This window comes from Saimiri boliviensis, chromosome 8 (assembly GCF_048565385.1).
Source record: "Saimiri boliviensis isolate mSaiBol1 chromosome 8, mSaiBol1.pri, whole genome shotgun sequence".
NCBI classification, from domain to species: domain Eukaryota; kingdom Metazoa; phylum Chordata; class Mammalia; order Primates; family Cebidae; genus Saimiri; species Saimiri boliviensis.
The window spans coordinates 27,177,342-27,194,791 of NC_133456.1; the positions used below are offsets into that span (position 1 = coordinate 27,177,342).

A 17,450-nucleotide genomic window follows, 5' to 3' on the forward strand; every position below is an offset into this window, starting at 1 on the left:
ATACTTTCTTAAGGCCTCCTATAACCGCTCAAGGAAGGCTGTTGGGTTTTTTCCTTTCCCTGAGTTATGGTGGGTAACATTGCATAGTTCATGGGCTTTTTCCTAGTTCGCCTTAATCCCTCAAGTATGCAGGTTAAGAGGTGCCTATGACTCCAGTTCCCCTGTTCTGAGTCAGGATCCCAGTGAGGAACCATGCTAGTGACTGCTTGTCTACCTGTAGGGAATCTATCCTTCTCCTCTAGTGTCATTTGGTCAGGTACTTGACTAAGATACCAGGTGTCCTCAAACTCTTGAGCCACTGCTAGGGCAGCCTCTCTCATATTGCTGGTTAGGGTCTGACTAAGCGATAACATGGTATCTTTTCAATCTAATTCAAAGGACTGACCCAGGCCCTGCAGAACATCTATGTACTTGTCAAGGTCATCTGAAAATTTTCCTAAGTCCACCTTGATTTGCTTTAAGTCAGAAAGTGAAAAGGGGGTATGTACTTTGGTTGGACCAAATTCTCCTTCTACTTCCTATGGGCGGCAAAGCTGGAGCATCCTGGTAGCCTGAGGTGCCTCGGCCGCTTTGGCTCTCCCTGACTCCTCTTGGGTGATGGGAGCTGAGGAGACCTGGTCAGCATCGGTGGAGGAAGGAGCCACAGAGAGTCCTAAGTAGAGGGGTAGTCCTGAGGAGGGGCCAGTAGGGTATAGGTTACAGGCCTTACATAGCTGAGGATTATCCCTTAGGGAAAAGAAAACTTGCACATAGAGGACCTCAATCCATTTACCTTCCTTCCTACAGAAAAGGCTGAATTGTAGAAGGGTGTTATAATCTATACTTCCCTTAGAAGGCCAGGTTTCTCCACTCAGCAGAGGGTATCATGGCCATGCTGTTTGGCAGAAAAAAATGAGCCACTTCTTCTTCAAAGATCGTGGGTCAAATTGGTCCCAATTATCCAGGATACACTTTAAGGGTGATTTTGCCTTGGCAAGAGTAGCACTCATCTGAAGTCGAACACAGGGATGCCCACATCCCTGGTTATTCCTTGCAACTGCTAGCCCTGGGGCACCCCCCCAGTTATAGCACCTCGTAGTTTTCCTGTGCCCTAGATGCATGATCATCTTCTGGCCCGCCCCCTCCCCCCAACCTTCCCGCCATGTGCTGGGTTTTATCACACTTACCGATGTCATGGACACACACTCATTGTCTGAATGTCCTTATGGCCACCTTAAGGACATGGGGACTTCTGGGATTAGTGGCCCTGTACCAGCGCATCCTTGAGGCTTGGGCAATGGGTGCCAATATTCCCTAGCAATAGGTCAATTAACATAGGCCTGACCATAAAACTACCCTAGGAGGATAAACTTCTTGAGAGGGGCATCAAAACACAACAATTTTAAAGAAGGTAACAGCTGGCCGCATGGCTGAGGCCAGAACTATGCCCTTGGGACCCGGGCCTTCTCCCCTTCCCCACTCTCCATCATAGGAATATGCCCTAAGGTTATGGGGCCTGTAATTAACTATCTGAGCCTCAGACAAGGTCTGACTATGGTATTCTAGATGGAGAGGTTCTGCCATACAGAGAACCAATCCTAGGCAAGACACATTGTACATCATTGGATTCTGCCACCACTCAGTTGGATTGGGAAATTGTGGGTGACAAAACCCAAAATGTCTTACAGCCTCCCGTACCTAGCTCTGTTAGGACATAACCTAGCACTGCAGACTAAGGGAACTGGCCATGTATACTGTAGGAGGTCCTCATAGGCATAAGCCTGAGGGCACCACGGGTAAGGGTCCCTGGACTGCCATCCCGAGAGCCTCGTGTAGGAAATATCTTAGAGGAAAGAGCCAGAAAGAAGTTTGCATTACAGAAATCTGGACGCAGGAGGTTGGGGCCTGAAAGGCTGGGCATGGCTCACATATGTGGCTTTTTCTTAAGAGGTTTAAGCAGGCCCCCAACCTTGACCAGACTGAACCGGGAGTTTGGGACTGCCCTTCCTCCTGCCGACCCTCAGCTTGGCCCAGAGAAAGAAAAAACAGCAAGAAAGGGGAGCTGGTCAATGCTCCCAGTTCCTAAGAGCTGGGGTTTGGAGAGTCTGATCCCAGAAAGCCTGAAGCCTGTGTCTTAGGACCAGCTGGGTGTGGCTTGCATAGGCAGCTGCTGCCTCAGCCGCCCAGACCCAGCTGCTGGCTGCTCGGGGTCCCACGCAGGCCCAGCCACCTAGTGCTTTCTGCAGGCGATGTCCACCTGGTCTTGCCTCTGCTGCTGCTCCTCCCTGCCACCCTCTGCACCCAGTCTTTATCTCCTTAACAAATTTAAAACAAGCAAAAGGACAGATTAGCAAGCAAAAGGGGTCCATTATCACTTACTGCTCTGGAGTCCAGCATACTCCGGGCTGGCTTGCCAAAAGATGTAACTGGGGTGGGGGCATCCCAAAAATGCTCCCAGTTCCCCAATCCGAGGTTCTTAGCCTCTCTTACCCCAAATAATAGGGAAAAGGGGCCCTGGAGGCATGGTGAGTTTGCTGTTCAAATAAATATTGTGGACCCCAAGAGTTTTGTGGAGAAGTGATTTATTAGGCAGGGAGACAGAGAGAGAGACACAGCTCGCACCCTGCCGTGGGAAGGGATCCAGAGAAGGAATCCATATAGGGAGGGAGCAGCGGGATTTTAACCCTTGAGTTATTCCCTCCCAATTCATATCCTCGTCCAAAGAGAGTTATTTCGAACTTCCTCTGGAGTGATTGATCTTTGACTCTGATACTGGATTGGCTACTTGGTCCACAACTTTGAGTTAGAGCCCCCTCCTCCCAGAGCTTTAGGTGGGCTTTTTGGACAAAGGAGCCCACCTGGATCTTTCCACCTAGCCCACGCATGGGAAATCCAGACAAATAACTTTACGTTCCTGGATGGAGGAGTTTCAAACTCCTGCCTTTGAAACTCCGCCCCTTGCTGACCTGGGAAGAGTCCCTCAGTATGACTGCCCAGACTCCTTAGGAATTTGGGCATGATAAAAAAAAAATCAGAGTTTAGTACTCAGAAGGCAGAAAGGATAGGGAGGAAAGGAGGTCAAAGACTACCTACACTGGTTTTCCTTGAGCAAATGCCACGAGGCAAATTGGAACTTTTAGGTCATCTATTCAGGCTGCAAAGAACCCATAATTTTATTTATTTATTGTTTTAACTCAACATCATCTGTACTTCAAGTATCTATTCAAGTGATGGCAGAAAACATTAGGAGGTTCCTGGTAAACAAGGACAGCATGTCTTATTAAACATCATCATCCATTTCAGGATCCTCCCCACATCTTACCCTGCAGGGCTGCTAAATGCAGGGAGACAACACAGTGTTAGGATGTTGGAAGCAGGGCTGTTGAGCTGTCTGTGCAGAAGGGCCCCGATCCCCAATCCCAAAGACGTGGGTGTCCTCATGAGAACGTTGGTTGAATCGCCCATCTGAAATATCCTTACATGATGATGGCGACATCCAGGCCCACCTGGTCTGCTTCTCAGCTAAGTCCCATGCCTTTTTCAGAAAGACAGAATATAGCTTCTCTATGATGTCACCTCGGAGCCACAGAACGCTCAGGCTACCTCAGGCTCTGCCCCAGACACACATAGCCTCTGAGTCCACTGCCCTGCACTGAGCCGGGGTGAAGGTTCTCTGGATCTTCACTGGTCTCCTGGGCTTCCAACCCCAGCACTGAAAAATGAGACACAGGCCTCCTCTGCTGTCATTTCCCCACTCTTATTTTGGGTGTCAACTGCCTTCCTCCCGCCTTCCCTGGGATTCAGCCACAGCATGCAAGAGCCCACACCACGACCTGACTGAGGGGCCCTCTGCTTCTTGCCTAGAGGAAGGCTTTCCCTCTTGGTGGAAAGGAGAGGGCTAGGCATGTGTTCTTCTAAACCAGACTTATGCCAAAACCTTGAACTTTAGAAGTTAAAAAATATTCTGATTATTTTGTTTCTTTTTGTATTTCTATTGTGGACTTCCTTTCCTGAGGCACAAAGGCCAACTATGAACTTGGAAGGGTTATGGGGAAAACAAAGGGATTGCAGGGTAAGTCATACAAGGTCAGACTACAAACGTGAAAGGCCCTATGACTTAAGAAAATACGACATTCTACATCCTGTAATCCAAAATAAAATCCACATTTAATAAAACAGCACTGATTATAAAATAAATGTAAAGAACTCCAACTGGCTGGGTGCAGTGGCTCACACCTGCAATCCTAGCTCTTTGAGAAGCCAAGGCAGGAGGATCACTTGAACTAAGGAGTTCAAAAACAACCTAGGCAACATAGTAAGACCTCTTCTCTATTAAAAAATATATTTTTAAAATATAACTCCAATCCTGATTTTTCAAATCAGTCCTGATTTTTCTACTCTTTGTTTGTTTTATACCATATTCCTTCAAAGAAAGAATGCCCTTCCTCATTCAGCCCTGGCATTGAAGACACAATTCAAACCCACCTATTAAGGGTCAAAGGAACCAAGTTGCAGTGTCCATAGGGTTACTCATTGTCATTTTCAATGACTGACACTCAGTCCGCTGTGAAGTATAGGAGTCACACAAGACCAAGCAGCTCTTTTGCTGAGAGAGATCACTGACGCAGCCAGAGGTGATGGTTGGGAAGACAGAAGGAAGGATGACTGTTCTTGGTGGAGCCCAGTTTTTGTCTTCCTGGTAACCAGGCTGGATCTAAGAAGCTGCAGCATATGTTAAATGTATTTAGCTAGGTATTGCTGTTAATAAACCACTCCGGAACTCCATGGCATGCACTGCTAAGCATTTATCACGCTCCCAAGCTTACAGATAAGCTGGGGCTTTAGTGCATTGGGCTGGGGGAGGCTGGAGTAGGTTCTACTCTACTTTCTGTCGCTCTTCAGAGGCCATGGGCTAACCAGGGCATGTTTTTCCCATGTGGTGGCAGAAGCCAGAGAAGGATGAGCAGAAACATGAGAGTTTGCGCTCAGGCTCAGAATTGGTACTGAATGACTCCCACCCACCAGGCACTGGATAACTGAACCCAGGCCAGCATTAGCAGCTAGCTTAGCCACCAGCACCCTCTGCAGTTGGCTCTCCTGCGGCTGTGCCCCTGGCAGCTAGGTCTGATGACCCAGATGGCAACTGCTGTAACTCGTGTGGCTGCGGGCTCTGCTGTCGGGCACACATTGAGTCATGTCATCAGAGTGGGATCAGTGGAGGAAGTAATGCTGCGGCGTGTGGCTGTGGGCTCTGCTGTCGGGTACACATTGAGTCATGTCATCAGAGTGGGATCAGTGGAGGAAGTAATGCTGGGGCCAAAAGGCCCAGCATCACTTGCTAGGAACCTCAGGGAATCGAGCTGCACAGCAGCAGCAGCCTTGCTTCTATGAGAGGAGTTTTTGGGTTGTGCCAGAACCAGGGTGACATAAAGCTCTGTGAGGGTGTCAATGAGGTGCTGAAACAGTGCAGACTTGCAGGTGGATTGGCCTGACCAAGAAGTTCAAACTGGAGAAGTGGAAAATCAGCTCTCATGACCAAGTTAATTTAGTATGAAAATGTAATTGACAATGAAGGTATAAAGTGTAACCACCAGTTAAACTTCTCCGTCTTTCGCAGCTTCCTTGCTTTGAATTGCAGTGGAAGAGGGTGTCCTCACTGTGTTGCATTTCGTTAAGATGGTGTAGAATTTGGGGCTGGGCAAGTGTCTGTGTGGCCAACACAACTAGCTGTTGTGATTTTGTTCTTTACCTAGAATATTGTCTTCCAAAAAAATAAAGGGGTAAAAAGTTGAATATATCTACTCTTATAGAAAGGAGGTAAAAATAATTAACAACAAAAAAACCAAAGTCAGGAGATGGAGATTCTAGTCCCTGCTCTGTCTGGAATGAGTTCTTTAACCTTGTGCAAATAATTTCTCAATGGGCCTCAAGGTCATCTGTGAAATGGGATGATAGGTTAGATGAACTCTATGAGGCTTCTGATTTCACTTTCCTCAAATTCTAGATATAGTCACCCCTTCAGTTGCTGACAGGCAGATTCCATTTGTAGCAGCCAGTACTACCTTGTGCTCTGCCAGCTTCCACTGGATGAGCTCTTTGAAAGGCACATGCTCAGTGCATGTCACTCGCTAGTGTGCACAGGAGCCAGAGCCCTGGGATACACCAAAAACACTCTTAAGTTCTTATCCTTGAAGTTCAATCATTTTATAGGATATGCCTAGGAGTATGTCTTTATTTGCAGCTCCCCCTTGGAACTCAGTGGGCCATTTTAATCTGCAGACTCAAGTATTTTTTCAAACCTGAGTTTTTTGAATTAATTTTCCTCAATTATTTTTATGATTTCCTTTACTCCCATTTTTTCTTTTTGTACTAATACTCCTGACTTTTATCTGCTAAGCCTCTTATCTACTCCATCGATTCTACTTTGCATTTTTGTTTCAAATTTTGATACACTTCTTCCTCTTGGTTTTCCAGCCTGTGAGTGACTCTCAATGTTACCATCCCTTTATAATTTTTCCATCAAACTTTCAAATTCAGACATTTGTCTATTAGTTCCCCAAACAAAACCTTGTAGTTATGCCTTCTTGTTTCCGTCAGTTTGGTCTTGGTGAATGGAGGGAGGTCTGTTTTCTCTGGCAGCTCACTTTCATCAGGGGCCACTGGTCCATCCATCCATTCAGAAACACTTGTTGGGCCCTGTTCCAGGGGCTGAGAACACAGCACTGAGCCCAACACAGTGGAAACCCCACTCTCTCTCCTGGAGTTCACACTTGTTGGAGGTGTTCTTTGCTTTCTTCCCTCATGTGTTGGGAGTTCCTCTGGAGCTTTTCTTTTGCCTATCCTTGGTTCTGTATGGTTGGAGGGGTGGATCCTCATGCAGCAGCAAACCACTGGTTGCCAGGGGCCTGCAGACTGCATCTATGGGCAGCATTTCATTAACCAGAATGCTGGTGTCCCTCAGTCCCTCCAGAGTCAGGAAGATCCATTGGTACTGAGGCGTACAAACACAAACACACACACACACACACACACACACACACACACCTCTTTACTCCCCACGTCCCAAGCCTCCTTATTGTTCCTCTCTCTCACCAGCTTAAAGGAGACAATGCCCTACACCTGTCCTCCTTGGAGATCCCGACAGTTTGGTCATATGGACAGTCCTAGGCCCCGCCCATGTGTTGGCCCTGGCAACCATTTAGTTTGGAAGAGGTTGGTGATAGGAAGTTGTGTGGGATGGAACATTTAAAATGTCCTCAGGCTGCTATCTTTACCCTCCAGTGCTTTTCAAGACAGGTTTGGCCAGGCACGGTTATACACACCTGTAATCTCAGCACTTTGGGAGGGAAGTGGGAGGATCACTTGAGCCCAGCAGTTCAAGACCAGTCTGGACAACAGTGAGACATCCCTGCCCTCGCCGCCCCCACCGCCGCCCTCGCCAACCATCTCGAAAAAAATCTAAAAATTAGCAAGACGTGGTGGTGCACACTTGTAGTTCCAGGTACTTGGGAAGATTGCTTGAGCCCAGAAGGTCAAGGCTGCAGTGAGCCGTGATGCACTCCAGCCTGGGCAACAGAGTGAGACCATGTCTCAAAACAAACAAACAAAAAATGGCTTTAACAGGCCCTGGGCCTACTTTCAGCAGATTTTCCTAGAGTTGACTCAGTAGTGGGAGTGTTGGGACTGAGATCTACAGGCTGGCTGTGAGACTGAGCCGATCCAATTAGTATTCTGGAGCTAGACTTTGGGAGTTCCAAATAAGAGGAGGTCCACCAAAGAGTTTCTTAGTTTCCTCCAGCACACACATACACATATACGCACATGCACACATACACACACGCACACACACACACGCACATGCACATGCGCACACACACTATCTATGGGCTTATGTTCTACAGAATGCCTTGAGTGGCTGGAGAGGCCAGGAATGGTGTTCTCAACTTCATCAGTCTCACAGATACTCTGTGTACCCCATGGAGACTGTCCCTACACTCTGCACTAAGACCAGGAGTTACAATGCCCAGAGATCATGTTCTGTAAATATTCCTTGACTAAGAAAGGGTAAACTAATGCCTCCAAAATACTTCAATGCTGAAGAACAGTGCTCATATAGCCCAAGTTCTTCTCTGTATGAATCAACTTGTCCTCTAAAGTTTTGACTCCAGACTGGGCTTCCGCTTAGGTAAAAGGTCTACAGTACTGGGCTGACTCTTAAGAAACAGCCACATCTCTTGAGGCACCCATTAGAAATGCACAAACCCAGGCTGTTGGGCAAACCACAAATCTGCTAAAGCAGAATCTCTGATGGTGTGGGGCACAGGACCTACACTTTAAGTGTCAGGGGCTGGGTGATTCTTTGAGATCCTCCTCTCATTTCCCCTCAAGACACCTAACAGGGGTCCTATAAAATAGAATTCATTAACAGGAACAGTGTCTCCATCCTGGAGATGGCAGGAGCCAACTTTTTTTTTTTTGGGAGACAGAGTCTTGCTCTGTCTCTCAGGCTGGAGAGCAGTGGCACGATTTTGGCTCACTGCAACTGCCACCTCTGGGGTTCCAGTGATTCTCCTGCCTCAGCCTCCCAAGTAGCTGAGATTACAGGCATGTGCCACCACATCCAGCTAATTTTTGCATTTTTAGCAGAGAAGGGTTTCACCATGTTAGCCAGGCTGGTCTTGAACTCGACCTCAAGTGGTCCACCCACCTCAGCCTCCCAAAGTGTTGGGATTACAGGCGTGAGCCACCGCACTCGGCCAGGAGCCCACATTTCTAAATGAAAGACCAGAGCATGTGACTCTCAGCAGGAGGAGGTAGATCTCAAGGCCACCTCACTGCAGAGGCAGAAATATGAATGACCAGTTCAGTGGTTCTGAAGTCTGGTGTCTGTGCAGGCAACCGCAGCATCACCTAGGACCTTTTTGGAAATGCAAATTCTCAAGCCCCATCCCAGAGATACCCAGAGTTAGAAACACCAGGGGTAGGACCGGGCACCTGTTCTGACAAGATTCCAGGTGATCCTGATGTCTGCTAAAGTGGAAGAACCACTGACATGTGGAAGCGACACCCAGGAAAGTGAGTACCTGAGACCTCAGCACATCACTCCAAAGGCCTCTCAACACTGAAGACACATGAGATTCTTGCAAGTTTTTGTCAGAAAATTCTCTTCCCCTTCATGAGTTTTGGCTTCTCCAGTGTAGCCCCAAGGGCTAAGTCCCTTCGTGTTCCTTCTGGTCACTTTCTTGATAGCTGGTGTCTCTCCCACAGAAACAATTTCCTTGGAGATGCAGCACTGGGGACTCTCAGTCATTAGAGAAGAGTGGGCTGTCAGGTGGAAAGAGCTGACAAGGACAGGGGAATGGCTGACCCTGTGCCACTTCCTGCAGGTGAGCCCCAGAGGAGAAGGAATGTGAGTATGCTGGTGCAGTTAGCACCAGGATAGCCCTCGCCCTGCCCTGCTCAACCACCACCGTGAATGTGGTCTTTCTCTTTATTATTAATGAAGGCTGACCTCCCCTCTACTAATGACAGTTGGGACAATTACGTGGGATCCTTAGGCAAATGCCCACATGGAACCTTAGACCTCCTGACTGTGAAGTCAGTCACAGAAAGCTGATCGCTGGTGTTATCACTGGTCCATAATTGCTGCCTAGGGGAAAAAATGAGCCTGAACTCCAACTCCAGTTGTTGAAATAACAGCCAGATATTAGCTCAGAAGCTGAGCTACAGTCACCTTACCCTTCCTCACTTCCCCTCACTGGAGAGTGAGCAATGGCAGTTTTGGGATCCAGCCCATGTGGATACCCGGACTGTCACTTTTAGGCTGGAGATGGAGAATGGCTAACATTTAGATATTATCTGGGCAACACATTAGACAGAGAATACAGGACACAAGAAAAGCTGTGTTGACTTTAGCCTCTTGGTACCCTAAAATTTCTGACTTACTGCAATTAAAAGAATAACAGGCTGGGCACAGTGGCTCACACCTGTAATGTCAGCACTTTGAGAGACTGAGGCAGGATTGCTTGAGCCCAGGAGTTGAAACCAGCCTGGGCAACACAGCAAGACCTTATGTATACAAATAATAAGTTTAGCTGGTCGTGGGTGCATGCTTATTGTCCTGGCTACAATGGAGGGTGAGGTAGGAGGGTCACGTGGGAGGTCAAGGCTGCAATGAGCTATGATCTCACCATTGCACTCTAGCCTAGGCAACAGGGCAAGATCTCATCTCAAAAAGAAAAAAAGGACTTCCGCTGAGATGGCCAAACAGAAACAGCTCTGGAGTACAGTTCCCAGCAAGAGAGACGCAGAAGGCAAGTGATGTCCACATTTCCAAACGAGATACCAGGTTCATTTCAATGGGACTGGTTGGACAGTGGGTATAACACAAAGAGGGCAAACTGAGGCAGGGAGGGGCACTGCTTCACCTAGGAAGTGCATCTAACCAGAGGATCGGGGGCTCTCCCCCTCTAGCATTCGGGTTCAGATACTGCACTTCACCTAAGCCCTCTGCAACCCACAGACCAGGAGATCTTCACCGGACTGCAAAGTGCCCACGAGGTACCTGCACAGAGCTAAGCAGCAACTTCGGCCAGTGCTGCAGGTTGCTGGCACAGACCTAAGCAGATGTACTGGCTAATGCTGAGAGGGCCTCGGGACAGAGCTACCCACCACCCAGAAAGAAGGGGAGCTGAAAGCACGGAGTCAGGCAATACGGCTAGGCTGGTCCCACCCCACAAAGCCCAGCAAACTGAAGCCCTCTCACTCCAGAGTTTCACAGCCAGCGCATCAGTTTGAGCTCAACCCAGAAGGATGGAGCTCGGTGCGGGGAAGGACAGCCGCCATTGCAGAGGCAGGTCTAATCTTCCTGTGTGAACAAAAGAGACCAAAAAATACACAGCAGCTCAACTGAGTGGCAGCCCAGCAGCACCTCTGCAGGCACACAGGGACAGTATCCTCCTTAAGCAGCTCCCTGCGATCAAAGCTAGATAAATCCATGAAGATGGGAAGAAAACAGTGCAGAAAGGATGAAACCATCAAACACCAGAATGCTTCTCCTCCTCCAAGGGATCACAACTCTTCACCATCAAGGAAACAAAACAGGATGGAGAATGAGTTTGATGCATTGACAGAAGGTGGGTAATAACAAACTTCTCTGAGCTAAAGGAACATGTTCTAACCCAATGCAAAGAAACTAAAAACTGGAAAAAAGTTTAGAGGAAATGCTAACTAGACTAGAATAACCAGCTTAATAAACAACTTGATGGAGCTGAAAAACACAGCATGAGAACTTCATGAGGCATACACAAGTTTCAACAGCCAAATTGATCAAACAGAAGAAAGGATATCAGAGATTGAAGATCAACTCAATGAAATAAAATGAGAAGGCAAGACTAGAGAAAAAAGAGTGAAAAGAAATGAACAAAGCCTCCAAAAAATATGGGACTATGTGAAAAGACCTAATCTACCCTTAATCAGCGTATCTGAATGTGATGGGGAAAATGAATCCAAGCTGGAAAACACACTTCAGAATATTATCCAAGAGCACTTCCCCAACCTAACACGGCAGGCCAACATTCAAATCCAGGAAATACAGAGAACACCACAAAGATATTACTCAAGAAGAGCAACCCCAGGCACAAAATCGTCAGATTCACCAGGGTTGAAATGAAGGAAAAAATGCCAAGGGCAGCCAGAGAGAAAAGTTGAGTCACCCACAAAGGAAAGACCATCAGACTCACAGCAGATCTCTCGGCAGAAACCATACAAGCTAGAAAGGAGTGGGGGTCCAATACTCAACATCCTTAAAGAAAAGAACTTTCAAACCAGAATTTCATATCTGGCCAAACTAAGCTTCATAAGTGAAGGAAAAATAAAATCATTTACAAACAAGCAATTGCTGAGAGATTTCATCGCTACAAAACGTGCCTAAATGAGCTCCTGAAGGAAGTACCAAACATGGAAAGGAACAATCAGTATCAGCCACTGCAAAAGCGTACCAAATGGTAAAGACCAACGACACAATGAAGAAACTGTGTCAACTAACGGGCAAAATAACCAGCCAGTAATGAAATGGCAAGATCAAATTCACACACAATATTAACATTAAATGTAAATGGCCCCAATCAAAAGACACAGACTGGCAAACTGGATAAAAAGTCAAGACCCATCGGTGTGCTGTATTCAGGAGACCTATCTCATGTACAAAGACACATACAGACTCAAAGGGATGGAAGAAGATTTACGAAGCAAACGGACAGAGAGAAAAAAAAAAGCAGGGGTTGCAATCCTAGTCTCTGATAAAATGGACTTCAAACCAACAAAAAAAAAATCAATGCAACAAGAAGAGGTAACTATCCTAAATATATATGCACCCAATACAGGAGCACCCAGATACATAAAGCAATTTCTTTTTTTTTTTTTTTGAGACGGAGTTTCGCTCTTGTTACCCAGGCTGGAGTGCAATGGCGCCATCTCGGCTCACCGCAACCTCCGCCTCCTGGGTTCAGGCAATTCTCCTGCCTCAGCCTTCTGAGTAGCTGGGATTACAGGCACGTGCTACCATGCCCAGCTAATTTTTTGTATTTTCAGTAGAGACGGGGTTTCACCATGTTGACCAGGATGGTCTTGATCTCTTGACCTCGTGATCCACCCACCTCGGCCTCCCAAAGTGCTGGGATTACAGGCTTGAGCCACTGCGCCCGTCCATAAAGCAATTTCTTAATGACCTACAAAGAGACTTAGACTCCCACACAATAATAGTGGGAGACTTTAACACTCCTTTGTTAATATTAGACAGATCAATGAGACAGAAAGTCAACATGGATATCCAGACTTGAACGCACATGATCTGAACCAAGCAGACCTAAGAGACATCTACAGAACTCGCCACCCCAGATCCAAAGAATATACGCTCTTCTCAGCACCACATTGCACTTAACTCTAAAATTGTCCACATAATTGGAAATAAATCACTCCTCAGCAAATGCAAAAGAATGGAAATCAGTCTCTCAGACCACACTGCAATCAAATTAGAACTTACTCAAAACCACGCAACTATATGGAAACTGAACAACTAGCTCCAGAATGCCGACTGAATAAACAATGAAATGAAGACAGAAATAAAGATGTTCTTCAAAACCAAGAAGAACGAAGACACGACGTACCAGATTCTCTGGGACACATTTAAAGCAGGGTCTAGAGCAGGCCTCCCCAAACTTTTTACACAGGGGGCCAGTTCACTGTCCCTCAGACTGTTGGAGGGCCGCCACATACTGTGCTCCTCTCACTGACCACGAATCAAAGAGGTGCCCCTTCCTGAAGTGCGGCAGGAGGGGGCGGATAAATGGCCTCAGGGGGGCGCATGCAGCCGGCAGGCCGTAGTTTGGGGACGCCTGGTCTAGAGGGAAATTTATAGCAATAAATGCCCACCTGAGAAGCAAGGAAAGATACATAAAATCAACGCCCTATCATCAAAATTGAAAGAGCTAGAGGAGCAAGATCAAAAAAATTCAAATGCTAGTAGAAGACAAGAAATAGAAGATCAGAGTAGAAATGAAGGAGATAGAAACACAAAAAGCCCTTAAAAAAAAAAAAAAAAAAAAAAAAAAAAACCTATAAATCCAGGAGTTGGTTCTTTGAAAAAGATCAACAAAATAGACCAGTAGCCAGACGAATAAAAAAAGAGAAAAGAATCGAATAGATGCAATAAAAAATTATAAAGGGGATATCACCATTGAAGCCACAGAAATACAAACCACCATCGGCAATTACTACAAACAATTCTATGCACATAAACCAGCAAATCCAGAAGAAATGGATAAATTCCTGGATACTTACACCCTCCCAAGACTAAACCAGGAAGAAACTGAATCCCTGATTAGTCCAATAACAAGGTCTGAAGTTGAGGCAGCAATTGATAGCCTACAAACCAAAAAAAGTCCAGGTCCAGACAAGTTTATAGCAAAGAATTCTACCAGACATACAAAGACATACAAATTCTACCAGAAGTATATTGTGAGTCTGATGGGTGTCCCTTTGTGGTACCATTCCTTCTGAAACTATTGCAAACAATACAAAAAAAGGGAATCCTCACTAACTCATTTTATGAGACCAACATCATCCTGATACCAAAACTGGGCAGAGACTCAAAAAGAAAACTTCAGGCCAATATCCATAATGAACATTGATGCAAAAATCTTCAATAAAATAGTGGCAAACTGAATGCAACAGCACAATCAAAAAGCTTATCAATCATAATCAAGTAGGCTTCATCCCAGGGATGAAAGGCTGGTTCAACATATGCAAATCTATAAACATAATCCACCATATAAACAGAACCAAAGACAACCACATGATCATCTCAATAGATTCAGAGAAAGTCTTCAACAAAGTTCAACAGCCCTTTATGCTAAAACCTCTCAATAAACTAGGTATTGATGGAAGGTAATAATAAAATAATAAAAGCTATTTACAACAAGCCCACAGCCAATATCATACTTAACAGGCAAAAACTGGAAGCATTCCCTTTGAAAACAGGCATTAGACAAGGATGCCCTCTCTCACCACTCCTATTCAATATAGTACTGGAAGTTCTAGCAAGAGCAATCAGGCAAGAAGAAGAAATAAAGGGTATTCAATTAGGAAAGGAGGAAGTCAAATTGTCTCTATTTGCAGATGACATGATTGTATATTTAGAAGACCCCATTGTCTCAGTCCAAAATCTCATTAAGCTGATAAATAACTTCAGCAAAGTCTCAGGATACATACAAAGTCTCAGGATACATACAAAGTCAATGTGCAGAAATCACAAGCATTCCTATACACCACCAAGACAGAGAACCAAATCATGAGCACACTCCCATTCACAACTGCTACAAAGATAATAAAATACCTACGAATACAACTAACAAAGGGTGCGAAAGAACACAAACCACTGCTCAAGGAAATGAGAGGGGACAGAAATGGATGGAAAAACATTCCCTGCTCATGGTTAGGAAGAATCAATATTGTGAAAATGACCATACTGCCCAAAGTAATTCATAAATTCAGTGCTATCCCCATAAAGCTACATTTGACCTTCTTCACAGAACTGGAAAAAAACACTTTAAACTTCATATGGAACCAAAAGAGAGCCTGCATAGCCACGACAATCCTAAGCAAAAAGAACAAAGCTGGAGGTGTCATGCTACCTGACTTCAAACTACACTACAAGGCTACTGTAATCCAAACAGCATGGTACTGGTACCAAAACAGAGATACAGACCAATGGAACAGAACAGAGGCCTCGGAAGTAACACCACACATCTGCAACCATCTGATCTTTGACAAATCTGCAAAAACAAGCAATGGGGAAAAGGATTCCCTGTTTAATAAATGGTGTTGGAAAAACTGGCTAACCATGTGCAGAAAGTTGAAACTGGACCCCCTTCCTTACACCTTATACAAAAAGTAACTCCAGATGGATTAAAGATTTAAACCTAACACCATAAAAACCCTAAAAGAAAACCTAGGCAAAACCATTCAGGATATAGGCATAGGCGAGGACTTCATGACTAAAACACCAAAAGCATTGGCAACAAAAGCCAAAACAGACAAATATGGGATTTAATTAAACTTAAGAATTTCTGCACAGCAAAAGCAACAATCGTTAGACTGAACCAGCAACCAACAGAATGGAAAAAAATTTTTGCAATCTACCTAACTGACAAAGGGCTGATATCCAGAATCTACAAAGAACTAAAGCAGATTTACAAGAAAAAAACAAACCCATTCAAAAGTGGACAAAGGATATGAACAGACACTTTTCAAAAGAAGACATTTATGTGCCAACAAACATATAAAAAAATGCTCATCATCACTGGTCATTAGAGCAGTGCAAATCAAAACCACATTGAGATACCCTCTCATGACAGTTAGAATGGCAATCATTAAAAAATCAGGAGACAACAGATGCTGAAGAGGATGTGGAGAAATAGAAACGCTTTTACACTGTTGGTGGGAGTGTAAATCAGTTCAACCATTGTGCAAGACAGTGTGGCGAATCCTCAAGGATCTAGATACAGAAATTATATCTGACCCAGCAATCCCATTACTGGGTATATATCCAAAGGATTATAAATCATTCTACTATAAAGACACATGCACATGTATGTTCACTGTGGCACTATTTACAATAGCAAAGACTTGGAACCAACCCAAATGCCCATCAATGATAGACTGGACAAAGAAAATGTGGCACCTATTCACCATGGAATACCATGCAGCCATAAAAAACGATGAGTTCATGTCCTTTGTAGAGAGGACATGGATGAATCTCGAAACCATCATTCTCAGCCAACTGACACAAGAACAGAAAACCAAACACTGCATGTTCTCACTCTTAGGTGGGTGTTGAACAACAAGAACACAGGGACACAGGGAGGGGAGCGTCACACACTAGGGTCTGTTGGGAGGAGCTGGGGATGAACAGCAGCGGGTGGGGAGGTTGGGGAGGGGTAACATGAGGAGAAATGCCAGATACAGGTGACAGGGGGATGGAGGCAGCAAACCACCTTGCCAAGTATGCACGTAAGCAACAATCCTGCATCATCTGCACATGTACCCCAGAACCTCAAGTACAAACAAAAACAGTAAAAATAAAAAAACATAAAAGAATAACAAAGCAGTCTAGTGTCCCCTGGAGAGATAGGAAGGATCCTCAAATGTGGAAGACCCTCACCTACAGGACTGTGGCTATATAACAAACACTAGTGTCAAAAAACACAAGCTTCGGAATGAACTTAATAGAGTAACAATGCAGTGATTACAAATTACTCAGTATTTCCTGAAGACCATGGTAACTCCAAAAGCCATTCTTACACAGGCCCTGTGGAAGAATCCAAGCAGGAGTAAAGGCAGCTGATGATTTCCAGCCAGTGACTTTCAGAGGGACCACGTATCTTCAATGTCTTCACAAAAATGTATCTGAAGCACTTAAACACCAAGTCTACTCAAATAAGCTTCCCAAGCAGCTTTTCTGTACATCTCCGCTGCTTCCAGACGATTAGCTGCTGAGATGATACCACGGCCTACGATGATGATATCAGAACCTCGTTTGCCAATAACTTCTTGTGGGTTATTGTACTGTTGGCCAAGGTTATCTCCTACAAGAAACACAAAAACTACTGTTTAACAAAAATCAGAAAATCTGTCACATGACTTCTCTGAAAAAGGATCCAACCAACTTTAAATAAAAATATGCTCCTAGGTCGGGCACAGTGGCTCACGCCTGTAATCCTGAGCACTTTGAGAAGCCAAGGCAGGCAGATCACCTGAGGTCAGGAGTTCAAGACCAGCCTGACCAACATGGCGAAACTCTGTCTCTACTAAGAATACAAAAATTAGCGAGGTGTGGTGGTACATGCCTGTCATCCCAACTACTCAGGAAGCTGAGGCAGGAGAATCGCTTGAACCTGGGAGGTAGAGATTCC

General features: G+C 45.4%; 1 protein-coding gene across 1 annotated transcript in view; it reads right to left on the bottom strand.

Moving 5' to 3' along the window:
• Positions 1 to 3,127: 3,127 nt before the first annotated feature.
• UMPS (uridine monophosphate synthetase) overlaps positions 3,128 to 17,450 on the bottom strand; it is a 35,043-nt gene continuing 20,720 nt past the window's right edge. The window contains exon 6 of the mRNA XM_003941668.3: positions 3,128 to 17,123. Within this exon, the coding sequence (XP_003941717.1) occupies positions 16,954 to 17,123 (170 nt within the window). The 3' untranslated portion in view covers positions 3,128 to 16,953. The remainder of the gene's footprint in view (positions 17,124 to 17,450) is intronic.